Source organism: Fusarium redolens (genome assembly GCF_020744475.1).
Source record: "Fusarium redolens strain MPI-CAGE-AT-0023 chromosome Unknown BKA55scaffold_32, whole genome shotgun sequence".
Lineage (NCBI taxonomy): Eukaryota > Fungi > Ascomycota > Sordariomycetes > Hypocreales > Nectriaceae > Fusarium > Fusarium redolens.
The window spans coordinates 131,582-156,837 of record NW_025763695.1 but is presented as its reverse complement, the minus strand read 5'-3'; the positions used below and the strand labels follow the sequence as shown (position 1 = coordinate 156,837).

General features: G+C 49.3%; 8 protein-coding genes across 8 annotated transcripts; 3 read left to right on the top strand and 5 right to left on the bottom strand.

Annotated features, from left to right (window-relative positions):
* Nucleotides 1-3,223: 3,223 nt before the first annotated feature.
* BKA55DRAFT_529377 (methionine permease) lies at nucleotides 3,224-4,880 on the top strand (the record flags this gene model as incomplete). Its single annotated transcript, XM_046189071.1, has 2 exons — nucleotides 3,224-4,309; nucleotides 4,356-4,880. The coding sequence occupies 2 exons, from the start codon at nucleotides 3,224-3,226 to the stop codon at nucleotides 4,878-4,880; spliced, it is 1,611 nt and encodes a 536-aa protein (XP_046041471.1).
* A 613-nt stretch (nucleotides 4,881-5,493) lies between these two features.
* BKA55DRAFT_546778 (uncharacterized protein) lies at nucleotides 5,494-7,113 on the bottom strand (the record flags this gene model as incomplete). The annotated part of the gene is made up of 2 exons (XM_046190956.1): nucleotides 5,494-6,677; nucleotides 6,732-7,113. The coding sequence occupies 2 exons, from the start codon at nucleotides 7,111-7,113 to the stop codon at nucleotides 5,494-5,496; spliced, it is 1,566 nt and encodes a 521-aa protein (XP_046041470.1).
* A 214-nt stretch (nucleotides 7,114-7,327) lies between these two features.
* Nucleotides 7,328-10,475, top strand: BKA55DRAFT_585939 (uncharacterized protein). Its single transcript, XM_046194502.1, has one exon. The coding sequence runs from the start codon at nucleotides 7,731-7,733 to the stop codon at nucleotides 10,362-10,364; it is 2,634 nt and encodes an 877-aa protein (XP_046041469.1). The 5' UTR covers nucleotides 7,328-7,730; the 3' UTR covers nucleotides 10,365-10,475.
* On the bottom strand, nucleotides 10,476-11,788 carry BKA55DRAFT_585938 (uncharacterized protein). The gene is made up of 2 exons (XM_046194501.1): nucleotides 11,035-11,788; nucleotides 10,476-10,984 (listed from the first exon to the last, which is right to left on the bottom strand). The coding sequence occupies exons 1-2, from the start codon at nucleotides 11,633-11,635 to the stop codon at nucleotides 10,857-10,859; spliced, it is 729 nt and encodes a 242-aa protein (XP_046041468.1). The 5' UTR covers nucleotides 11,636-11,788; the 3' UTR covers nucleotides 10,476-10,856.
* A 46-nt stretch (nucleotides 11,789-11,834) lies between these two features.
* Nucleotides 11,835-15,441, bottom strand: BKA55DRAFT_585935 (Spt5 C-terminal nonapeptide repeat binding Spt4-domain-containing protein). Its single transcript, XM_046194500.1, has 3 exons — nucleotides 14,971-15,441; nucleotides 12,663-14,904; nucleotides 11,835-12,614 (listed from the first exon to the last, which is right to left on the bottom strand). The coding sequence occupies exons 1-3, from the start codon at nucleotides 15,271-15,273 to the stop codon at nucleotides 12,016-12,018; spliced, it is 3,144 nt and encodes a 1,047-aa protein (XP_046041467.1). The 5' UTR covers nucleotides 15,274-15,441; the 3' UTR covers nucleotides 11,835-12,015.
* Nucleotides 15,442-16,323: 882 nt separating this feature from the next.
* On the bottom strand, nucleotides 16,324-18,385 carry BKA55DRAFT_599993 (WD40-repeat-containing domain protein; the record flags this gene model as incomplete). Its single annotated transcript, XM_046196464.1, has 3 exons — nucleotides 16,324-16,790; nucleotides 16,837-17,428; nucleotides 17,477-18,385. 3 exons carry the CDS (start codon nucleotides 18,383-18,385, stop codon nucleotides 16,324-16,326), a joined length of 1,968 nt encoding a protein of 655 aa, XP_046041466.1.
* A 1,465-nt stretch (nucleotides 18,386-19,850) lies between these two features.
* On the top strand, nucleotides 19,851-21,755 carry BKA55DRAFT_529255 (uncharacterized protein; the record flags this gene model as incomplete). Its single annotated transcript, XM_046189058.1, has 1 exon — nucleotides 19,851-21,755. One exon carries the CDS (start codon nucleotides 19,851-19,853, stop codon nucleotides 21,753-21,755), a length of 1,905 nt encoding a protein of 634 aa, XP_046041465.1.
* A 349-nt stretch (nucleotides 21,756-22,104) lies between these two features.
* On the bottom strand, nucleotides 22,105-22,566 carry BKA55DRAFT_698069 (uncharacterized protein; the record flags this gene model as incomplete). The annotated part of the gene is made up of 4 exons (XM_046200483.1): nucleotides 22,105-22,243; nucleotides 22,298-22,340; nucleotides 22,401-22,476; nucleotides 22,561-22,566. The coding sequence occupies 4 exons, from the start codon at nucleotides 22,564-22,566 to the stop codon at nucleotides 22,105-22,107; spliced, it is 264 nt and encodes an 87-aa protein (XP_046041464.1).
* Nucleotides 22,567-25,256: the final 2,690 nt, after the last annotated feature.

Here is a 25,256-nt window from a genome sequence, read left to right as displayed (position 1 = left end):
TTGTGGATAATGGTTTCATTCTCATCAGCTCTAGCTTTTCTTTCGTCTGGGGAGAAGCTGGGCACAGTATCTTGCTTGGCCTGCATGTCAGGGATATCATCTGCTTCGCCGCTTTGACTGCGGGTTAAAGTTTCCCGAGACTTCCTTCTCCTATTAGAAGAGAATAAAGAGGTAATTAAGTTTGACAGGTTGGTTTGGGAATGTTGTTAAGGGGCATTGACATCCGTTTGATCCGGTCTTGAAACTCACGGTCAACTTTGGTAGTAGAACTGACTCGCACTTTCATATCCGACCTTCAGCAAGTTCAGTACAACTCTGATCCCCGCCGGATAAAGCAGCTTCCACCATCCTGCAGATAGTACAAATATAACGTATCATGTATGATATCCTACATCAGGCAAACTTCCCTTATCCCGAGAGCGAACCAACCCACTCGATCAAACCAACACAAAATACCAAGGATTCAAGTTGCATGTAAGATTACGACTTTACGGGCGTTCAGCAGCAGAGCTACCCATGTCGTTTTACGTCCAGGGTTGTTCCCGGACAAATAGGCTTTGGTCTCTGGAACATCCGGATCCATCAACAGCTTCTAAAATGCGGGGAGAGAGCCACGCCAAGAGAGGGCTCGAGAGTTGATGGTCGGCAATCATTGTTCTTCCCCCCGGAAAAGGATCACTACGAGAAGATGACGAGCGGGGGTGAGCAATGGATCAGGGTTGCAATTGGTCTGGGGAAATTGACTTCTTTGCGGGTGGGATCTTCAACTTGTGTGGAGTGCGGCGATTCCCCCGCAATCTGACTATCGAGGTTTTGGTAACTATATCGGCTCTATTCTTGGCATATCAACCAACACAACAGCATAAAGATGAGCATTTGTAGGACACAGCAAAAGATAACATACAACAGCGGGGATTCGCTGGTCGTCACCGACCCAACTACTAATCCGCCCCTTACCAGCTTGACTATGGGAGAGCGGACGGGATCCCGTATTTTCTAGTAGGTATGGTCGTATGTGCTCGACTCTCCTTCAGTCCACATTATCATCACGGCATTGGGATCCCGACAAGCTTCACTTTTCCCAAAAGGATGGTAATACATAAGCTTTACACGGTGTATTGCGTTCTGGAATGATAGGTCCGCAACTGTATCATCTGCACTGCAACGCTACCATGTCCGCGTCAGCATTCGGATAAGTTGCAGCGAGGAAAAGAAACGGCGGGTTTCATTCACGTCCTTGGCTTTGGATGTTCCTGCGGAATGTCTCAGTTCGTGTGTATTGTTATGGTGATCAAAATTCTGTATTTCGTATATAAACAACAATTATATCCTGGATCAAGACGGATCAGGGTCCACACTGCAGTGATGCTGTCAACAAGGATAACGTCTGTGCTGTAGTATTCGTCTTCATGCCGAGACGTCTTGTGCTCAGATGCCCAGCGAGATCAACACTTGATCGTCGAGATAAAAACCTGCTCCGCTTGTCAAGTGGCTCTGCATTGGCAGTGGAGGCCTTGTGATTCAGGCATTGGTGGACAATTAGATGCCGATTACTAAGATGCATCATGAAGTTTGAGCAAGTTGAAGCGAGGATAGGTTTAAGTGAGGGGAACTCATGCGGAGACGTATTCTATGAGCTAGAACCAAAGAGGCGCATGGAAGCTTTCAATATGGAATGTACGCGTATAAGTGAAGCATAGCCTCCTGTTTGACTTCATGTGGGTTTATGTGGGCTCCCCACATGAGAATACGGGGTCTCTTATACATGGTAAGTGTATGAGAGTTCATATATAACTAGATTAACATGTGTCTCATAGATAGAACCCGTGAGTTTCAGAAAATACTTGTTCAATGAGTGATTAATACTTCGTAGTTGAGTTCTCCGACATGATGTCTGGCTGATAAAGAGAGCGCTTGCTGAGATATCATCCTAGTGAGATGCCTTATAAAGCATGAATCAAAATATTAGAACTTCATAAGTTTCTGTATAGAGACGGCTTATCTGGTGTTCGACTGATAACTCACAATAGATATTGAGTGAGTCTATCAGCAGCCGAGACCATTTTGCGTCTTTACTCAACATCGGCTTTTATTTGACAGAATTTCTTTTCAAGCCACTCTGATAGTGTTACAACTCGCTTTCTATTATTTATTGGCATAGTTGTTTATATGATAAGCGCGAAACATTCTTTTGCAGTTGTTATTATCTAAATCCAGCAGACTCAACCTTCCAACTATCGGTAATAGGTAGGAATATACATACTATATTAGTATTTATCTCGTTCTTTTGGGTTTCCTTTTGTGTCTTGTACGTCAACTCACAACAGTTCCTTAGGCCAACTCAAGTGATATAAATAGCATAAATCTGCAGAAGCACAAGCTGATCTGAACAAACTGACCAAGTCTATAGTGAGACATTTCAGGGTTGCAAAAGTGGACATGTTCTCCGTCACTCGGTTGCCAATTTGTTTTGGAACTGCCATATTACGCCATGGAGCAACGAGAGCTGACCTGCGTGGATACGCTGTTGTCTCAGGGCAATTGCTCCACCATAGGAAGCCCTCATATACTATTGAAATATGTGAGGATCCTTGAAGTATCATGAGTGTATGTTCTATATCTTTTAGTTATCTTTATCTACAGAGTCTGATGGAAGGGCAGTGTTCGGATCTTTATTGTTTCCGGTTGACCAAAGTAGGATAGAACAGGGCCTCGTTCTTCATTCCAGGCCTTGAGCAATACATCATGATACAAAAACTATGAGATAGTATTCAACGTTGTTTCAACATTGTTTCATGACGTATGCGAGACGTAGGTCGGTCGGCATCTACAGACTACGCTTCATTTGCTCTTCACATGCAGAATGGGATACCCTACACCCTTCAAAACCACCATCTAGAAAGACAAAAGAAAATATCATCACACGAGAATTGACATCATTTATCTATAAACTTCACCAACCTCAATTTCAGGAACTCTTTAATACGTTATCAACCCACGTGGTGGCTGATCAACCTCCCCATGACAAACTCCAAATTGCGCCATCCAGATCACGTCTTACGAACTCTCACCAACCAGCCCATCACAAGCCAAGGAACACGCGGATGTCTCGCCCCGAAACAGGAAACAGCTTATCAATATGAATCCTCTCAATCACGTCTTCATTCCCCAAACCCATAAGAAACCATCATGTCTCGAATAACTCACCAGCAACGTATGCAAAATGGCAGACTCGTCGAACGCGCCGCTGCTTCAATCGCGAAGCTCATACGGTTCAACCGATAAGACCTCTACGCGCCATGATTCCATCGATAGTGAAACTGCGGGAGAGATACAGCCGAGTCGAGATGTAGAAGATGATGTACTTCCTGAGACTTCTACCATCGGGCGGAATTTATCGTGGCAAAGCGCTTATATCCTCGTTATATCGCGCGTCGTCGGCAGCGGTATCTTTGCGACTCCAGGAACGATCGTTCAATCTGTCGGAAGCGCAGGACTATCACTATCGCTATGGATAATCGGCGCTTTCATCGCAGCTTGTGGTCTTGCTGTGTCGCTCGAGTTTGGATGCATGCTTCCTCGGTCGGGAGGCGATAAAGTATACCTCGAGTTTGCGTACCGACGACCACGATTACTTGCGTCTACGCTGTTTGCGATGTACGCTGTTCTTTTGGGGTTTACGGCGAGCAATTGCATTATTTTTAGTAAATATGCGTTATTTGCGCTGGGAGTTGAAGCGACCGATGTGCTTAGCAAAAGTCTTGCTGTTGGACTTTTGACATTCGTCTGCATCACACACAGCGTATTTCCCAAGGCAGGCGTCAAAATACAGGATGTTTTGGGTTGGATCAAGATTGGCATCATCGTCTTTATGATCCTCTCCGGCTTTTACGTTGTCATCTTCCGTCCCGACACGACATCCGCTCCCCTCACGCATCAACTCGCATGGGAACATCTTTGGGAAGAAACGAGCTGGAACTGGGGTGTTATCGCGACAAGTCTGTTCAAAGTATTTTATTCATTCGCGGGACTGGATAATGCTGCGAATGTTATGAATGAAGTCAAGCAGCCTGTAAGGACGTTGAGGTCTGTTGCCTTGACTGCATTGGGGACGGCGTGTGGATTGTACATGCTTGTTAACATTGCGTACTTTTTGGTTGTGCCGATTGAAGAGATCAGAGGGAGTGGTGAGCTCATTGCTGCGTTGTTCTTTGAGAGGTTGTTTGGGGAGAAGTTTGGAAGGGTTGTTCTTCCGACGGCCGTGGCATTATCGTCGGTTGGGAATGTCATGGTTGTCGCTTTCGCAATGGTAAGTCCTTCAACCATCGTCTACGAGTAATTGTTAACGGGAACAGGCACGAATGAAGCAAGAAATCGCAAGACAAGGCTTCCTCCCATACTCCTCCCTCCTCTCATCCTCACGACCATTCAACTCTCCAATGGGCGGCTTCATAATCCACTACATCCCCTCCTTTCTCGTCATGATCCTCCCACCCTCTGATTCAATCTACTCTCTCATTCTCGACATCGACGGGTACGCCGCGCAGCTCATCGGGCTAGCCGTAGCAATCGGCCTCGTGAGGCTCCGCTTTCAACGTCCAGACCTCAAGCGACCCTTTAAAGCGTGGATGCCCGCGGTGAGTATTAGAATAGCGATGAGCTGCGCTTTAATAGTGGCACCGTTTTTTAGACCGCCGAACTACGAGGGGGAGGTGTTTTATGCGCTGTATGCGGTGTTTTCGTGGGTTATTCTTGTGGGTGGTGTAGGGTATTGGTATCTTTGGACGAGGGCGGTGCCGAGGTGGAGGGGGATGAGGTTGCAGGAGGAGACGTGTGTTTTGGAGGACGGGACGACGATCACGAAGCTAAGGTACTCTTAGAGAGATTGGAAGAAACGATTGATGTGCATTGCAGATGAAGATTTGTCGATCATTCAGGTCCGAGACATCCTAGATAGAGACTACCGGTACGAAGAGCATATCTTCAATAAATAGATAGAGGTCTGGTTCCAAACTTGGACAAGACTTGCATAAATTCAACATGACACCCTAATTTTATGGTGAATATTTGCAGACTTATCGTAGTGAGAAAGAACTCTGTTGCCATTTCTTCCGTATTCACAAACCCCGAATGACGTCCACTTCCACAGCGTTCCAAATTCTCGGGTCCGCAATCGATTTGCCAAGCCCTTATCGGGGCATCGTAAGATTGCGTTATGGGTCAAATCGTTCTAGCTCGCAAACATGTCTAGCTTTATTTCGTTATTCGTGTCCATCCACCACGTTTCTGTTCTTTATCTCTACCAGAAAGAAAAAGAACCAGCCTCGAGTGGAGTTAGCCCAACGTCAGTGGAGTAAGCGTTAGTTGAAACGAGACCATGTCAAGCCATGTTTTCTCGGGCAACGGTGGATAGGCCGAGAGAACAGCGACTATTCATGTGATGAGTGAGTGAGTCTTTGTTGGGTGAGGGAGGGTCTGAGTGTTCGTCAATCATTACATGTCATGAGGGCGAACGTTTTCCGATCCTCTTGCTTGAGGCTGTTGCTGCTGGCCTTGGCTCTGCTCTGTCCGGCTGACCTTGCTGGGCGAACTGTCTCTGGTCTGAACTCTGAGGCTTAACTTGGTAGGAGAGCCATCTGAACTATGCCTGGCCTGGTCATCATGTCGTGTCTTAGAAGGCGAACTACCTCTAGGTGGTCGGTTTGTTGTTGTTTGCAAGGGTGGTATGTCAGGTTGCTGCATGGCAAGAACTGACTGCTCCAATACCCATTCTCGAACCGCCGTAGGTGCTGCATCTCCCTCCTCATCAGGATCAGGAGGGAACTCTGGCCAACCCGCAGAACCAGCCATAGTTGCAATCTTGACACAAGCCCACTGGAGATCCAGTACTGTTTGGAGCTTAGAGACATCCCCAGTTGGTACTTCCATCTTGATACACCGCCCTGAGACAAGAGGGACGCCATTCTTAGCATGGAGTGCCGCTACTATCCCATCCTGGGATGGCAGTTGAGGAGCAGGATTGTTCTTGTCCTGGAATGTGCGAACTGTTGTAACCATATCCATAAAGCTGTCGTTCTCCCCGCCAATATGCATATCTCTCGCTCGCTTACGATCATCGCGCATCATCCAGTTAAACTGAATGTCAACCTGAGACATGGGAGGATCGTCTGTAATAGGCTGGTTGCCAAGAAACTTCAGACCGATAAGTCCGCGGTCAAACCAGAAATGGAGTTGATGGTTCATGCAGATAGCATTCCATGGATGGTCAGAGCTTCCTGGATTTGTAGCATCGGCGAGCAGACGGCTGTTGGTAGATGCCCAATCTTCCTCTCTGTTCTTCTCTGCCATTAAGGTCTGCATCGCAAATAAAAGACTATCAGTCTTTCGGATCTGGGGATCAGTTAAATTCCAGCTAACTGGAATTATATGGGCAACCTCTGGATTGCTTGTTCGTAGGAAGACGCAAGCGTTGCCATCCCGTTTCTGAACAGCCTTTTTGGTCGCTGAGCCGCGTGGCTTGTCATCTGGCTTGTAGTTCCCATCCTTCTCGTCTTCGGTGTAAGGGCGCTTGTTGCTGCCTCTTTTGCTGGACACGGATGCGGATTTCTTTGATGGGGGTTGTGTCGAGTTGTTGGTCGAGTCTTCTTTAAACTGTGCATCGGTGTACCTGTTTAAATCTGTTGAAAATCAGCACTGTTAGACGTTAAGATAAAGAATAATCAAGCACTCACAATGGTGCGAGAGTCTAACCAACTCGTTGAGCGTTTTCTTTAGCAGCGCCAAACTCTGCGTAGTTGCAGACAAGTTGCCATTTGGTCGCAGTTGACTCAAAGGAACAGTAAGGATTACAGCCACCTGAATCGCTGTCAGGGAAAAGCCCGGTTCGCGTGATTGCAATTTCTTCTGGATGTCTTTGGCATGTGCGTGTCGTTCTGCGATATCATCGGCTGGGAGGATGGGTTTCGGGCTTAGGAACACGACATCCGCCGATAATGTTTTCTTAATCATTATGGCTCTGTTCTGTTGGTCTGCCGTCTGCTCCTGGTCAAAGAAGTCATCTACCAGCTTGTGAATTCTCGCGCGCTTGTCGGGAGGAAGCGGAGGATCGCCCATACTGGCGGCGTTGTTTCATCTTTCAAGTGTGAAAGAAGAATAAATGAAAGGAAAGGAAGGTTTTGCGATACAGGCGGGCGCCCTGTCAATCCCGCCTCGCATCACGCAGCGGGGTTTTCGCGCCGCGAGAACTGACACGTGCTCACGTGACCGTTTCAAGTGGAGGCTTCATGCTTGAGCCCCCTGACTAGCCACCTCCTCCCCACCACGACACCGTAAGCTATCGATTCTCCCATCCCCGAATCGTGATAGCTTCAACAGGTGAGGTCCAGATTTAGAAGATGGCTTTAACGGTTCGGCGCACTTTTGGTGTGAGATTTGGATCTTTGGTGCTAAGTGACTTCGCTTGCTAGATCGTGATGTGAGGTGGATGGATCGGTAATTAAGCCAAGAATTTGATTCAGGACTCTTATATATCCGTTGTCGTACGTTCGTTCTCTGACTGCTTTTCCTCAGCGGTAACACTCACTTTCTTTTCTTGCTGTTGCTGTGCATTTGCCCCGTCACTCTTTTGACTTGATACTCTCTACCAACTACATTCCACTCACTTGCGAGAATCTCTATTCTCACTTACAATCGTTACTCTTACTGCAATAGCCTAATACCCTCCTTTCACAATGCCTCCCTCCAAGGTCTTTGCAGCCATTTTGGCTGCTCTGGCCGTGGCCGACGCCAGTCCCTGTAAGCCCAAGCCTGTCACAACAAGTGGTTCAACCGCTGCTGTTGTCACTACTTCTGGCTCAACCAACATTCTTTCTTCTACTGCTACTACCGAGACTGCTGCTATTACCACTACTGGAGCTGCTTGCTCTCACTACACTCCCTACACTGAGATCGTCCCCGCTGATTGCGGTAAGACGGGCGTTGCACCCAATTGCGCTGATAAGGTCATTGGATCTCCTATCACTGTTACCGACTATGCTGAGTGCGGTAACACTTGCGGTATGACCGTTGGCTGCAAGTCTTTCTCTATCAAGGGTTCTTCTTGTACCCTTTACAAGGCCCCTGTTTCTTCGCTTGGATATGTGTTTAATGAGGGTTCCGATGTTAGCCACTTCTATGATCTTGATCTTTGCTTTGGATGCGGTGAGGGCACGACTACCTCTGGTACTGAGACTGCTACCGGACCGGAGACTACTGCCACTGGAAGTGAGACTTCTGGTACCGAGACTGAGACCTCCGCTACTGGCTCTGCTACCGAAACCACCGGTACTGCTTCAGCCGAAACTACAACTGCTACCGGATCTGAGACCGAGACCTCTGCTACAGGATCTGCCACTGAAACCTCCGCCACTGCCTCCGAGACTGGAACAACAACAGTTACTGGCTCTGAGACCGAGACTTCTGGTACAGCCCACGCTACAGGCACAACCGACACTGAGACTTCAGCCACTGGATCCCAGACCGAGACTACAACTGCTCCTGGCTCTGCTACTGAGACTTCAGCTACCGAGACCCTCACAGCCAACACAGACACAACAACAGCTGCTGCCACAACAACCACCTCCGCAGACTGCACAGCCTACACCCCCGTCGCCAACCCACCCGCCACCAACTGCGCCGTCCGAGGCACCACCAACGGCCCCAGTGCCTTCTTCAACAACCTCGCAGGCTACGGTGACTCTACTCCTAACGACTGTGCTCTCAAGTGCGGCAACTACCACGATGCTACCAAACCCAACGACAAGTGTGTCTCATTCTCTCTGGATGAGAGCAACACTTGCTACTTGTACAAGGTTCCTGTGAGCAGCTTGGGTGTTGGTGCCGGCACGCCTGTCTCGGAGTTTTATGACTTTGAGGCTTGCTATTCTTGTGATGAGGGTGGTGTTACTACTACTGAGAGTGGAACTACGACTACCGAGGGGTCTGGATCATCTACCACTGAAGCTGGTGTTGACACTACTACTACCGAGACTGGCTCAGAGACTGGAACTACTACTACTGAAGTCGGTGCTGGATCTACAACTACTACTGCCGCTGGTGTTGACACTACTTCTACCGAGGCTGGCTCTGATACCACTACCACTGAAGCTGGCGTCGAATCTTCCACCACTGAAGCTGCTTCCACCACCACCGACTCCGTCTGCACCGGCTACACTCCCGTCCCTAACCCCCCTGCCACCAACTGTGCCGTCAAGGGCAAGTCCTATAAGAGCTACATCTCCTACGACACTGGCAACAGCGCTGATGTTTGTGCTAGCAAGTGTAGCGAGGTCTCTGGCTGCAAGTCTTTCGCTTACAAGGCTTCTTCATCTACTTGCACTTTCTATACTTACACTGTGAGCGAGCTTCAGATTAGCAGCTGTGCTTCTACTGAGGAGTCTGAGTTCTATGAGTTTGAGGTCTGCTATGCTGGTTGTGGTCAGGCTACTACTACCACTGAGGCTGCTGGAGCTACAACGACAACTGAGGCTGGTGTTGAGACTACTGCTACGACTACTACTGAGGCCGGCGAGGGCTCTACGACCACCACCGAGGCTGCTGTCGCTTCTACAACTACAACCGAGGCTGGTGTTGCTTCCACAACTACGACTGAAGCTGCTTCTACCACTGAGGCTCCTACAACCACAACAACCGAAGCCCAGTCCACAACCACCACCGAAGCTCCCACCACAACCACAGAAGCTCCCGTCTGCACCAACTACATCCCCCTACCCAACGCCCCCTCAACCTGCGGCAAGCAAGGCAAAGTCTCCTGCCGCTCTGCCCAAAAGCTTGGCCAAACCACCTCCGTCACCGACGTCAACGCCTGCGGCAAACTCTGCGGCACGACCCTCACCTGCAAGACCTTCTCCTACAGCCCCAAGTTCCGCAGCACCGGCGGTTACTGCCAGCTCTACTCCGCGCCTCTGTCACAGCTCAGCTTCACAGCCTGCAACACGGGCGTCAAGTTCTACGATCTTGATACCTGCTACACTTGCTCCAACACTCCTACGCCTACACCGCCTGCTACGTGCTCCAAGTATGTTCCTGCGTTTGAGAAGTGCGCTAAGGATACGCATTGCGGAACACGCGGTGAGATCTGTCAGGAGGAGAAGATTAATGTTGCGGGTGATGCGTCGTGTCTTGAGAACTGTGCCAAGAGCTGTATTCAGTATGGAAAGGACTGCAAGTACTTTAGCTATCAGCCTGAGTTCTACGGTACGCCTGCCAAGTGTAAGCTGTACAAGAGTGGAAAGATCACCAAGAAGAGTACTTCTTGGGTCAAGTTCTACGAGCAGGATTGCTTCAAGTGCCAGCAGTCCAAGTAAGCGCATGGGACACGATGGAAAAGGGATGGAAGGGAGGAGTCGCAGAACAACATTCTTTTCGTATTCTACGACTTTGAACGTTAGCATTTTTATGTAATTACTTTACTTTTTTGTCTATTTTAGATGGACATATGATATATACACTATGACTTGGGCAACCATTTACTTGTCCCTGATCGATCTACCGAGCCAGTTGCGAAGCCCATACCCAGCAACCATATAATCGCAAGAATGATAAAGACAGATTGTTGATCTGTGTCTGTTATTTCCACTTTGTTCATGGCGAGTCCGCTGTCAGACGGATATTAATGTCCATGTCACAACACCACCTTTCTTTCTAGCCGTGGCGCCTTGCTTTTTCGTATCTTCGTTTCAAGATCCAACATCTCGTACACGCTAGATTACAATAATATACACCTCAACACTATTGAACTTTTAGCAGCGCTGGCTGACAGCTTGTCTTTGACTTTAGCATCGAGCCGCAAGTCCCCATTACACCCCTCCTTCACTCGTACCTACACTCCCACCACTCTCCATCTCAAGTTTCTCTCTCTCCTCCTTCTCCTTATTGATATTTGCCTGTTTCCAAGGCGGGACCTTGGGTTCTCTCTTCATAACAACTACGCCATATTAGCATATCCCCTGCGTCCCTCAAACAGGCACAACTTACGTCTTTGGAACAGATCATAACTCGTAACCAAGAAAATCGGCATCCCAACCATAAATTTAAGCCAATTCCTCTCCAACTGTTTATACCTCCTCTTATAATCCTCCTTCTCCGCCTTCTCCCTCTCTTCCTTCGTCAACCCAGTCTTCTTCTTCTCCTCAGCCTCATTCGTTCTCTCCTCAACCTGCTTTGCCTTTTCCCTCCGATCGTACTCAGCCCATCCCGTCCTCCTCTCGCTAGGCGCCATATTCGCCCTTGCCTCTGGACTCTTCTTTGCATCCGCAGAAAGCTTTCCTAGTCGTGCTGATCTTGCCTGTCGTAGTTTCTCTTCTCGTTCTTGTGCGATTTTTGTAGCCTTTTCGATGAGGCTCTTTTCGATCTCGGCTGATTGTTCGGGTGTTGTTAGGGTTATGGTCATCTTGGCGGGCTTTTCGCCGGGCTTGACAAAGTCGACTGGGCTGGGTATTCGGGGGCGTCGGTTGGAGGGTTGTGTTGTTGAGAATGCGCATTTTGAGGATCGTTGGCTGCGGAGAGGGCATTCGTAATGAGAAGGTCGAGGGAGGGCGCTTGATGCCATTTTTCGTGGCGCGATGCGCAGTGACATTGTTTCTGCGTAAGCAAATATGTCAACTCGGGCGCAATTGGCGAGGAATGAAGTGTCGTAATGCCGGAAAGTTGCTTGAAGTTCAAGATTTACGAAGCCAAGTGGGAAAAGAGCTTAAAGTCCTTATCGATAAAGCCATAGCTCCGGCTCAAAACCTCACGTCAACAAAGTTGAATCAACATTTTGATAGCGAAATACTCCTCATATTGACAGTCAATTCAGTTCGTGCTCACTCATAGTTCTAATCTCACTTTAAATCCTCAATGTTAACCAGCTTTCTGCTATAGTTTTTGATTATACAATATTTAATCTTCCAAAACGCCTTTTGCAAACCCATTTACAGCCTGTCCATGCCTTATGATCTTACTATACCCTCCCAATCAATCGTCATCGGTGTATCGAGGACCAGTGGCGGCAGGCGTCTCTGGAGGAGCATATGCTGCAGGCGTAGGAGCACTATAATAACCGGGCGTAGGAGCACCAGCCGCAGGAGTAGGAGCCGAGTCTGCTCCCCATCCGCCTTGCCAAGAGGCTCCCGGCGTAGGTGCGCTGATGGCCGCGGGAGTCGGTGCGGAGTAAGCACCAGGTGTAGGAGCGCTCAATGCACCAGGAGTTGGGGCACCGAGAGCAACACCGGGTGTAGGGGCGTCGTAAGCGCCTGAACCTCCCCATGAGTCGTTTCCACTAGCTCCAGGGGTTGGCGCAGATACTCCCCAAGCAGGAGTCTTGGACCCTGAACCCCAACTGTCACCACCACCGCCATATGCAGGTGTACGTGAGCCAGCACCGAAAGCATCTCCAGGGGCAGGGGTTCTTCCACCGGCCTGCCAGGCAGGTGTACGTCCACCAGAACCATAAGCAGTACGGTTGCCGTCGTAAGGGTTGACAGTTCGTGAACCATCGGCCCACGCGGGAGTTCGGGCTCCGGACATGTCTGGGGCCTTCCAAGCGGGTGTGCGTCCACTTGCTGCTGCAGGTGCTACATCATGTTAGCATACTGAAACGAACCAATTGCCAAGAAACTTACTTCGTGATCCCCAAGCAGGCACTCTTTCTGAGCTACTACCCGCCATAGGTGTGCGAGAACCACCCTGCCATCCTGGCACACGATCACCACCACCTCGTCCAGCACCACCACCATATCCACCACGGCCTCCTCGGCTAGCGATGTCAATTGTAGCTCCAGTCAACTTGTTCTTGAAGCTCAAACTATCCTTGGGCACCGTAATAGTCTTGCTCTTCGTATGAAGCTCAACCCGGGCGTGGGTGTCTGTTGTATCCTTGACAATACCCAAAAGACCTTTGTAGGCTCCCTTCCTGATAATAACAGTCTGTTCAATTGCCTTATCTCGGCCAAATGATCTGGGTTGTTGTACGGGCTTGTTTTCGGTCCCGTTCTTGTGAAGCTTGAGTGCTGGGTTCATCGCTGTCAGGTCAGGACCAGCAGATGCAGCAGCCACACGACCTCCCTTGGCTGCAACGGTGTTGACCATGCTAGCCTTGGTGACAAAGACACCAGCATTCTCCTTGCTGTCATTGGTGTGTAGGAACACATATGAGCGATGGATGTGAATAATCTTGCCCTGTCGTTGTTGCCCTGTGTACTCCTTGACGACATCTTCAAGCCTAATCTCAGAGCCACTTCGGTCGGCCGCTACAGCCGTCTTTCGCTTTGGAAGCTTGTTGGCAATCTGTGACGGCATAACCTGGCGAGTATCTCCAAATTGGTCAAGAACAACAAGCGACTCGCGATCAACCTTGACAACACATCCCACTGTCGTAGGATCAAGTTGCACCAAATCGTGAAGAGAATACTGTCCCAGTGATCCTTGGCCACCGATATCACTAGCTTCACGCAAATCCTTGCTGAACACAGTGACTTCAGAATTGGTCTGATCTGTCAGAAGAGTAACCTGATCGTCCTTGATGTTGACAACCATTCCGACCTCGTCGCGGAACTTGCTGCCACCAATGACCTTGACGTGATCACCGATCTTGAAGCGCTTGCGAAGAGATCTGATGGGAACATCGATCTCTTGACCAACAAGATCACCTTCAGTGACAGTGATCGAGACGACATCGGAATGAACTCGCATAGCCTTTCCGACAACACCCTTCTGCTCGCCAGTGTACACCTCGACAATATCGCCAGGGAGGTACGTAGCTAGAGCGTTGCTGTCCTTTAGACTGTGGGCCAGAGCCTTAAGATCAAGGTTTTCAGTTCCATCCTCAGCACCTGAGGCGAATCGAGTGACTTCCTCTAGTGAGGGATTGACATCAGTAGTAATAAGTTGCTGAATCTTGATATCCTTGACCTGGAAACCATTCTCGAACTCGTCACCCATGTAGGTCCATGTACCAGCAGTAGGGTTTCCCTGGATGTGTCGAGGATGGCGCTTTCGGGCCTCAACCTCGCTAAAAAGCCTCTGCGGTGGCTTAGGACCAGCCATACCGAAAGGTCGCTTTCGCTTTCCATCGGCGGTGACTGAAGAGAAGGCATCGTCTCGCATACCATAGTCCAATCTGGGAATGAAACGGACACGAGCCTCCAGACCGTTTTCAGTAACATCAATGACCTGAGCAAGATCGCCATTGTGCTTCATAGGTCTTCGGAGACGAACCCAGGCACCAGGCTCCAGAGTTGGTGTTTTGGAAACGCGGAACAGCTCAGGCATATCCTTGATATCGACCAAGATCATCTTGGAATGAGGATACACATTCAGCATACTGTCCAATCCCTTCAAAATGTCGGTTTGACGTCGGGCTTCAACGTAGACAAATCCCTTCATGACAGAGTCAGGGCCTCCACGTTCAAACGCAGCAGTGATGGCCAGTTCATCCTTAGTGCCAGCCCTCTCTTCGATGCGCTTCATAATCGAGAAAACGACTTCTCGCTCCTTGCCTTCTTTACATCGTACGGCCCAAATGCTAGGATCGTCCACACTAGGGAGGAGCAGTCGTTTGGGAACAACCGATGCATCTCTGAAGCCCTTGCCAGAACGTCGATTGCCGTATCGCTGTCGCAAGATCTCTGCCTGCTTCTCGGCGTCCATGCTGGAATCTATCTCGCGACGGCGATCGAGCTCACGATGTCGTCGGTCATCATCGATACCGGTTTCAGCCATATCGTCCGGATGATCGTTTGTGATAAAGTCGCCTATCTCTTCACCCAGCATCTCGTCATCTTCGGCTTCGTCTTCATCGTCGACTTCGGCTTCAATATCGAAGAAAGCTGCTCCTCGTTCCTTTCTGCGTTTTCTGCGATGGCCCTAAAGGGGGTTAGTATTTCAAGGGCAGGCAGGCAACGCGCCCAGGCAGAATCAGAGTCTGCTCACCTGCTGGACATCGTCCTCGTCCTCGTCATCTTCCTCATCTTCTTCATCATCGTCGTCATCATCGCGACGCTTTGGATTATCTTCCTCTTCCTCTTCTTCCTCCTCATCGTCGTCATCGGCGTGTCGCGACTTTGATGGTCGCTCATCCTCGTCATCGTCATCATCGCGAGGCGCAGGGCTGCTTCCGCGCTTTATCTTCTTGTCGTCGCCATCTTGCTCTTCATCGGAAATATCGGCGGGCGCTGGGTTGAAATCTTCTTCATCTTCAGAATCGTCAAAGCGCGAAGGATCGTGGGAGGACATGGTGGCGAGTGAGCCGCGCGACACGAAGCGTGTCTGCGATGATTGGTGAGCGATTGGTGAGAGATTGGTCGCTGGAGTTTGAAAGATTAAGAAAGTATTAAATGCCGTCGATGCGAGACAAGAAGAATAAAAGGCGCTTGATGGATGACAAAGATAAATAAAGAGAGGTTCAAGTAACTTTGAAGTCAATGTTAGAGCTTCAGACGGCAAAATGCCGGGCCTTGTGCAATGCACAACCATGTAATTGGTGGGTTCCGAGTTGTGCAGGATTACAGTGGGTCTCTTGTGAAGGTCATTAATTGATCTCATAACTGTAAAAGAGTTTACGACAGAAATGTTTCTTGTTCAAGTCTTGCAGAATCGTATGTCCTGTTCTTAAGGCTTGGAGGGCCTATCTCAATTATAAACCATGGCTCAGTGAATACCCAGACTACGTGAATCTTGGCCTCAACACTGACGCTGCTATGAATGTACTCGACATAAATTAGCGACAGTGAATAAGGTGAACGTTAAAGGGACTGTAGAGTGATTGGTTGGCCACTTTCTCGAGATTCACAGAGAGGTGTTTTTGAAGAAGCCAACGAGACAACCCTCACCCAGTCACACTCAAACTACTGCATCATTCAGTGATATCTGGTTATAGTCATCATATTGCATATATCTTCTCATCATCTATATCTACTCCAACGCTAACTCCCACCAGCGCCGCCCTCTATGTCCACCCATTCCCAGGCTTTGCACAAGCTAGAACTCAATCTGGCCGCTCAAACTCCTCCTCATGCACAAGACCTCCTATAAAGCGCAAGTGTCCAGGATATAGGTTCGTGTTTTTATATCGACCAGCCCAACGTTTTGATCCCAGCATCTCGAAGATGCCCCCAATCAGACTTTCAAAAAAACCCTTGAATGAAAACTCCAGGCTTTGCGGAATGCAATGACCATGCCCTTAACCAGCCACACTTTACATGAATCGAGTAACGTTTCTGGAACAGAACTGGAAGCTCTGACCTACGCTTTACAAATGATTTAAGCCAGTTCATTACTGCTTCTTCACGCGACTCGTGTTCCCCAGATACCGCGTCCTGCACCAACGCCGAGCCATTCGCCGTACTCGGAGTTAGGTAGTTGAGGTACCCAGCCAAGGTTACCAATCTCGTAATCGCATTGCCAGCTAGCAACAGGGCTTTTGGGGTTCTCTTGTTGAGGAGCGCCGTTCATAGGCTGGTTGGAATTGTAAAGATCCCAGAGGAGGACCTGGCAATCGTCACCACCTGAAGCAAGCATTCCTCGGCGATGAGGTGACCATTCGATGCAGTTGATGTTTCCGCCATGACCGCGTAGCTCGAGCAAAGCCTGGCCGGGTTGTCGCACATCCAGAATGCGAATAGCGTTGGAATCCTGAGCAAATGTAGCGAGAAGATGGGTATCATGAGGTGAAGTAGCAATCCGTAGTAGCGGGGGAGGATTCGCCATCGTTTGCTGAGCGAGTGTTGGACTAACACGGCCACCGTTGGGGTCTATAAGGTCAGTATATGATGAAGAAAGAGCGGATGAACAACCTACCTCGCTCTTCCTTGCCCGTAGGCTCGTAAATAATTGTAGAGTGCTCCAAACTTCGAAGATCAAACATACGGACACTACCGTCTTGACCACAGCTAACAAAAACATCCACACTCTTGGCACAGAACCTAACATCATAAACTTCTTTATCGTGGGCAATAAGTTGGGTCTTGGCCGTGAGTGAGGGAATATCCCAAATAGTACATGTCGTGTCTATGCTGGAAGTAATGATGAGGCTGGGAGAAACGGTGTTCCAATCGAGCGACGTTAGAGGCGCAGTATGATCTGGTGTCTTGGAATTGGAGAGTAACGCGAGAGGTGTCAACTTGGTGGTAGGGTTGTCGCGGCGACCGATGGTGCTGCTAGGCGTAGCAGGATTCTCGTTAGGAAGAGACCACAATCGCAGGTGATCGCCCGAAGTCGCGAGCAGGTCAGTAGACTGCTTCTGCGACGAGGGCGGCTCCCATAGCAAGCGCGTCACAGGATAAGAGTGGGTAGCTTCGGCAGCCTTGGTGAATTCGAGACTAAATTTAGATGAGCCAGGTGTGTAAACATCTTGAGGTGTTGGTGTGATGTGGCTATCGAGGATTTGGATCTATAAGAGTCAGCGATTGTAAATGATCAATTATACGCTGAGACGCACAAAGTTATGACCATCTTCCAGATAGCTCCCCACGGCGAGCTTGCCAGCACTATTGCCCTGGGCAGGCCATTTGCACCAGTCGAAAGCGTAAATGGCCCATGGCGCGAGGTAATTGCTTGTTCCTGGCTGCGCGCTATTGGCGTCATATCCCATAGTAGCTCCATGGCCATCGGACATGCTCGAGTCGGCGCGGGGACGAATATCAGCTAGGCCAAGCGGGGTGTTGGAGATGGTGCGCTGAGATCCTGGAGCATTGTATCTGGCGGGATCGATTGGAGACATCAAATGTGAAGATGAAGCACCGCTGGGAGTAGTGGGCGTGTATGCGTGGTAATTGGAAGAGCCATCGTAGCCAGCGGCTGGGCTGGAGCGAGAATAGCTATGAGACATGCTGAGTGGTGGTTTGCTCGCAGCGGCAGAGGGCGAGTTTGAATAGTCGTGGGAAGGCTGGCCGTGCTGCGAAGGGATCTGCAGCGGCTGCTGTGAGTGATGAGGATGCTGCTGGTGTTGACCTTGCGTCGGCGGCTGGTGAGGAACAGATGAGGCAGCGGGAGAGGATTGCTGCATCGGCGAGGGCAAGTTGGGCGAGGCTGGGGCGCCGCGAGCGGACAGGCCACCGGCGGGTTGGAGGACGTTGGGCACCGAAGAGTTGGAGGGGTTCCTGTAGTGGACGTTTGAGGGCGAAGACTCGAACTTGATCTGAGGAGGGTTCTCGTAGTCTTGAGGCGACATGGAAATTGGAGCACCAGTTTGGCTCAAGCCCGACATGTGCAATTCGTCGTGCTGGGGCTGGGGTTGAGGGCCGGATCCAGAGCCAGAGCCAGCGCGAGGAGCAGACGCAGACGCAGAAGACATGGAGCCCACCTGCGTCTGACGCAGTGAAGGAGGAAATTGCTGTGATTGGCTCATTGTTGGATGGTTTGACTGTTTCTCGGCTTAGTAGCTCGGGGCCTGTGTTTGACGGACCTGGCCTGGGGCTGATTGACTCGACAAGCCTCGAGGTGGCCTGGCGCCAAAGGCAAATAGCAGCAACGTTGGAGTGAGAATGAGTCTGAGGAGGAAATGTATGCGACAGTGCAAGATGAGGGTAGTCGTTAATAAAATCGAGGTGGAGCAAAGAAGTGTTCCTTACAGCTCAACTGGCTCGCGGGCGTCGGCAGTTGGTAAGCCAAAAGATCAGCAGCAGTCGCGGTGCTTGAAGTTCCCGTCGGTTCAAGCAGAAGTCCGAGGGTGAGGCTTCAGGGTATTGACCTGTGAGAGCAAGGAAGAAGAAGCGGAAATTTTGACGAGATGCAAGAAAGAATGCGATGTGGAAGGTTCCTCGTTCGTGCAAGCAAGGTTTCGGTCTGGTCTGGCCCGGTCTGGTTCGGTTTGACTTGGAGAAGGGCGGAGGGGTTAGTGAAAAGTTGCCGGCTGATGGCAGTCTCGTTTGAGTAGATAGGATTAGGCAAGCATAAATATTATTATTCTCGAAGGATTCAAATGATGTATGGCTTCTTTGAAAGTATCACTATATTTGACTGCTGAAGTTCAGCCAATGTTTGCACTGCATGAATATAATTTACTCACGGGAAGACGCGTGAAATTTGGAAGCTTCGAACCTCTTGACGAAACTTGCATTTGTAGATCTCTAAACCCTGGTCAGAAATATCTAATCGTATTTCGTGCCCATCCAGGCCAGAGTACCTTGGGTATCAAGTAGGTATGAAGTCTTCCCCAAGCAAGCTATCTTGTATGTGATGCTACTTTATGAGCTCACAGCTTGACCTCATTGATTTTGAGCCGTCTGGTCGTTTTACATGCAGTGAACAATACTAGTTTCACGATTCCCTTAAAACCGAGTTAGATATATTGTAAAGAAGTATCCGCTTCAATGTGAAGCGAGATAACAGATTACTTGCGCCTTTTCATAGTACGAACTGAGCTTCAGTTTGAAGCTATCATCAAATGTTCAACAAATGATTGACATTCATCACATGAAGATAAGCCCGTGACGCGGTCGTGGTTCAGATCCACTCCCCGCCCTGTGGATCGCGGTAGCTCATGGCAGGTGCACCCCGGAGCAGGTGGGCACATGCCAACCCCAGATAGTGTCCAAAGCTTCCATCCAGTCAAGCTCCATCAAGCTCTTCTCTTATGATCACTACCAACGACTTTAACGACTCATCACAGCTTATACAACTAACCTACCTATCACTGAATATTCTGATATACTTCAGCTAATGTGAAGCACCGCGACTACAGACTCCGCAGCTATAAAAGCTTCTAGCCGTGTCTATCCGAAATCGAGCGAATGTTTGCGACAACTTCAATACTGCAACCACTCTCATCATTTCCATAGCCGATCCTCGCGTATCTCTATTTATAAACCAAAATGTCTTCTCCATCTATCCTCGATCGTATTTCCAGTCCGACCCAGCGACTCCTCAACAACCCACTCCGTAGCCCTCCTATTCGAGAAGTCAGCGAGTATGACTTGGACGAGCTCGAACCTCGAAGTGAAGACCCTCTCTTCGACCAGGGACCTCCACGCCCGAGACTTAGAAAGACGGCCCAACCTACCTCTACTACATCGACCCGGCGATCTTCATCACCTGCTTCGTGGGACAGCAAGCATCGCTATGAGAATTCACCTTCTCGGAGGAGGTCGAAAGTTATCTTCGCAGGACCACCACCTCCGATCGCATCCTCAGTCCTTATGAACCAAGATCCTGCACGACAATCAGTATCCCCGAATCACAGCGACAGCGGGCGAGGGTTCGGGTTGCTTTCACCAAGTCGCTTTGGGTTGAGTGACAGTCCGAGCCAGAAGCATTTAGATAATCGCCCACGACTCGATTCAATATGGAGAAGCTTACAGCGACGAGAAAAGGCTTTGGAACGAGATATTCAGCAGCTTTTAGATCTTCAAGCTTCAGGTTTGGTTGCTGGTAGCGGTGATGGGGGCTCCGAAAGCAACTTTGGGAGCGATACTGGTACGGGGGAGAGTACTTTCTATTCGACAGCTACGTCGAAATCCCGAATGATGAATTCATTACATATGCCGATACGCTCTGCGCCAGATGGAAGTGTTATACCTGTGCGACAACCCGCTCCAAGCAAACCACGCGGCCTCAAATCAGCTCGAGCTGGTCTCCAGCGGGCCATGGCTGCTTTATCGGACTTGAAAGCGGAGGAGGACTCGCATCTGAACACGGCGCTAGAACAACGAAAGGATGCTTTAGCATACCTTGACAAAATGAGCAAGAGGAGGGACGATATATATGCTGAGCTTCATGCCTTGGAAGACGACGAAGAAGAACCTTTGGGCCAGGAACTCCGTGAGCTAGGGGCAGAGCAGCAGGCTTTGGACCACGACATACGACTTTTAGAAGAGAAACTGATTGGAATGCGAAATCGGCGCAGATGGGTGCGAGAGAAGATAGAGGATGTAAAGAATCGACGAGAGGCTGGCCTGAGCGGATACAGAGCTGCTGGTCGAGACGTGGACACAGAAGTAAGGGCACTGATACAAAGACCGCCTGTTACACCGCTGGATATAGATGCCCTCGGCGCCGGTGCAAAATCTCGATCTAAGGAGAATACCGATATGCTGCGAGGTACCGAGTTCCTGCAGCTCAGACCAGAGCGCCGGACGGTAGAAATGGCTAGAACGTGGTGGCAAGGAGAAATCGCTGTGCTTGAGCGTCGCAAGGCGCAAATATCAGAAGACCGCCAAGCTTTGATTGAAGGCTCCGAAGTTTGGTCTGAGGTTACAGGGCTTGTCGCACAATTCGAGGCAAGATTGCGGGAACTGATCAAAGCCAGTCAAGGGGGAGATGCCGACGAAGAGCCTCAACAAGCTGCAATACGAGATCAGTTGTCCCAGATGGACACTGTTGTTGAAGAGTTGGAGAAGCGATTGCAGCTGGCTGAATCAAAACAATGGAATCTCCTTATATGCGCGATTGGCGCAGAGTTGGAGGCGTTCCTTGAGGCCAAAGCACTCCTGAAGAGAACACTTGGAATTTCAGAGGAGTCGGTCACTACAGAGGATCATTCAGAACATAATGGGACACAAGACAATACAGAAAGGGAAACCCACGAGAATACTGAAGAAAGTCACGATGAGAGCGATAACGAAGTTCCAGCTGACTTGTTGGTATCTCGGCTCGAGGAGCATGACCACGATCCTCCGGACAGCCCTCAACAGAGCGTAGTGTTACGACGGGTTAGCTCTGAGAACGAGGTTCCAGCTGAGTTTCTAGCAGAAAACAAGGAACAAACCAAGGTTGACTAGGAGGAAGAGTTTGGGACGTTGATTAGGCTTATGAATAATGACACGAAAGGTTAGGTAGATTTGAGTAACTCGGTTCAGGTTGTTGGTTATTCTCAAAGCAATTCACGACAGCAGGTTAGAAGCTCATGGCCTTAATTGAGTATCAGTATCATTGATCCAATTCACATGCATAGTTAGTCATATATCCGAACGCCTATCTGAAAACCCAGCGCGTCGAACGCGTATCAGGTAGCTTTGGCCATTTCCTCCGCGCGATCGTTAAGTCGTTTTTTAAGTCATTTGCAGCTGTAAAACTGAGTGGGAAGTCCATGGTATCGATAGCTTAAAAGGGTGTTGTTGTTGTCGTCGCTCATCGGGTTCGCTCAAAGTAGCCGCTGGAGCCTGCGATCGCAACGGATTGATCCATGACCCATTCTCCGACACCGAGGTATCTATCGATCCAACCGGTGAATTCCTTGTTCTCGCCAGCGACCTTTTCAGTCTTGAAACTATCGCTTGTTGTTAGATGTGTCGGAGAGTATTTCGGAGGGTTTAAGGCTCACGTCAGGCCGGTAGATCGCTTCATGCCGGCGAGGAAAGCCGAGACTGTGCGGCGTTAGTTTTGCGCTTTCGCGGCGACAAAGAAGGGAAGTATCTTGGACTTACAGAGAACGGCGTCAAAGGCATAGTGTGTCAACCGTCCGACCTTTGACCAGAGTCCCAGAGTCAGCAGGTTGAGGAGCTGTGAGAGGAGTCTTTAGACTTGCCAGGCCTCACGGGCAGAGCTCCAAGGGGGGACAGGGGGAGAGAAGAGGAGGGTACATACCACCATGATGTAAGTGTTTGCAGCGGAAGAATTGTAGAGTGTCGTTTGGTGTTGGATGATTTCGCGGTGTGAAGCGTCGTGAATGGAGTCGTTTTCTGGATCTAACCTTGGTCTAGCTTGGTCGTCATGCGACACAGACACAGCCGCGGCGGGAACCAGGCGATAGTGGAGACTCCGGCGTGCCGGCGCCGAAAGCTCCGGGGTAAAGCCACATCACGTGTTTAACATGTTTGACCCAGACGGGACCCAGGCATTTGGATCTGTTGCAAGTGGATGTGCATGGTAGATGTTACAATGCAAAACATTGTGAGATGTTAGACGTCTCATGAGATGATATTATTGGCATCTGTATCATGTTCTTCTTAAAATAACTAGACTCAAAATAGAATGGTAGATCTAGTATCGAAATATCCAAAAGCGGATATTCATGAGTAACCCCTCAAGGTGTAAATAGCTCAACATGCTTCATCTCGAGATTCACATTCCCAGCGGAAGCTCCTGATATGGAAATGCGCCTGTATAGAATCAACGGGGCTCAATAATCACGTTGCATCACAGCACGTTGCCGCCGCTAGTCTCGTAGTCGCCGGTCAAAAACAAAACCGCTTGTTCGCTGGCATATCGGCGTTATTTACAGGAAAACCCACTCACAACTGTTTTTTCCCTTCACCTCAACGACTGGCGGTCCAGACGCGAGAGGGGTTCAAGGGTCCAGAGAGACATCGCCGAGTGCATCGCCGTGTTCTATCCCAAGAAGAGCAAAGACGAGGAGGGGGGAGTCATGAAGCAAAATCCCTCACTCATGAGGGATCCTCTTTTGCAACAATTGACCCCCGCGCCGCCAATCTTTTTTGACAAACATAGTTTTTACCCAATGGGCTTGGTATCTACTGATATCTGAAAACGAACTCGTTTAAAGTGCCGTTTACTCAATGCGATGTGCTGTGTTTGACATATTACTCGCGCTTATTGGTGAGGGAGGGGCGGCTGGTTATTTATTTTTCTGTTGAAAAGGACATGTCGGTCAGCCACAAGCTACGGTATGCGATCAATTAGTCAGTAGATGGGGGTCTATCTGAAGAGCTGAATGATAGCGACTCAATGGTGATCTCCGCGGCCATGATAGAGGGTTTTGAGTGGTATATTCCGTCAGGACATTGATGGTTGGAACCGACGTCGATGGCTTGAACTTAGGCTGAACCAAAAGCCAAGAAAAAAGACGTTGAGCTCAAGGGTTGATAGTTTGAAACGATAGATAAGACTCGTTTATTCCCTCGCGTCATAAACATGACTCTGCTAAAGACGTAGGCTAAAGCACTTGTCATGACATTCATCAACAGTAGTGTCCTGCCTGAAAAGGAAGAGGATAATGAGAAGCAAAGTTGATGTGTATCATGCCAAGAAGTTCCTTACCTGTATGTAATACTAAGACAAACCTCAACCCAATCGTAGCAGCATGCCTGGCAAGTAATTGACTGATTGGTCTTGCATTTCAGCCCAATCAAAGTTTGATGACTGTTGTTGAGACGTTACAAGCTCAGGTGAGGCCAATGCTTCCAAGGTGAGAGGGCGATACTTTATTCGTTAGAAATTAGGCGCTTTCTGACTCCAACTCCGACTCTGTTGCCACCATCAAAATACCCTGCCACTACTCAACGAATTGGTATTGAGTCAAGGGATGAGGTAACTACGGTCAGCATGAGTGGCGGGGGATTGACATTTGTTTGCGCGTTTCATGACAACAGCCAATGCACTTGATATGATAACCCACCTGAGTTTTGGCTAATATGAACATAAATCACCAAGTAGTGGCAAGGTAAGGTATAGATAAATTACCGATTCGGGGTTGGGAAGAACTGTTCGTAGAGGGAGAGCTACTGTCGGATGCTGCAGTAGCGGGCGGAGTGCTTTGCCCCGAATATGCCGCTGTAACTTAACGATGCTGATGGATGGCAAAAGCCACCAAACACCCAAGCCAAGCGCGATAGCGGGGTCGAGTTTGGTGGGGGAACAGAAAATAGCTACACGACTTTGACGAGGGCGGGCAAGACAATGACTCCAAATTGGAGACTTCGAGAATATGATGATAAGGTTATATAGAGTTACATCACTTTATACATTACTACTTAGAAGTTTAGAGCATCGTGAGCATACACATCAACTCAAAAGCTAAAATATATACTTCAAGGCCTGTAAGCTTGCATCTCACAGGAAGCGGGGTGCAAGGAACAGCTCCCCATAATTTCTGAACCAGATCGCCAGAAAAGAAAAGAAAAAAAGAAAAAGGCAAAAAAAAAGCTCTCCGTATCTCAACCACAGAGGGAGCTCAGACACTTTCACCAAAGCGGGCTATGAATTCACCGTACTAAGTACATCTGAGGCAAGTACTCCGTAGCGCTACTCCATGCTTGGCTCTGACCCCTCCAGTCATGATGGCTGTGATTTCTCGGTGAGGTACAAATCTTTGTTGATTGGGGAGGCAAGAGTAAAGTACCCCCCTACCTTGGGCTGCCCTGAAGGTTCGCTGTGCTGTACTACGCTGTGCCAACTGGGCTCTCCCGTCTTTATTATTATCATCATCACCACACCAAATTTCTTCCTCTCTCCCTCTTCTTCTCTTTTTTTCTTCCTTCTCATCTCTCAACCTTTTTCTTATCAACGACAAAAACAGATTTTAGTACCCTCCCGCCCCCTTA

Excerpts from the sequence above, each read along its gene's own strand:
- BKA55DRAFT_585939 (XM_046194502.1), top strand. The coding sequence starts at position 7,731 with ATGCCTCCCTCCAAGGTCTTTGCAGCCATTTTGGCTGCTCTGGCCGTG.
- BKA55DRAFT_585938 (XM_046194501.1), bottom strand. The coding sequence starts at position 11,635 with ATGTCACTGCGCATCGCGCCACGAAAAATGGCATCAAGCGCCCTCCCT. Across the intron at positions 10,985-11,034 it reads TTATGATCTGTTCCAAAGAC|TTGTTATGAAGAGAGAACCC; the intron begins GTAAGTTGTGCC and ends AATATGGCGTAG.
- BKA55DRAFT_585935 (XM_046194500.1), bottom strand. The coding sequence starts at position 15,273 with ATGTCCTCCCACGATCCTTCGCGCTTTGACGATTCTGAAGATGAAGAA. Across the intron at positions 14,905-14,970 it reads ACGAGGACGATGTCCAGCAG|GGCCATCGCAGAAAACGCAG; the intron begins GTGAGCAGACTC and ends AACCCCCTTTAG. Across the intron at positions 12,615-12,662 it reads GCCTGCTTGGGGATCACGAA|CACCTGCAGCAGCAAGTGGA; the intron begins GTAAGTTTCTTG and ends AACATGATGTAG.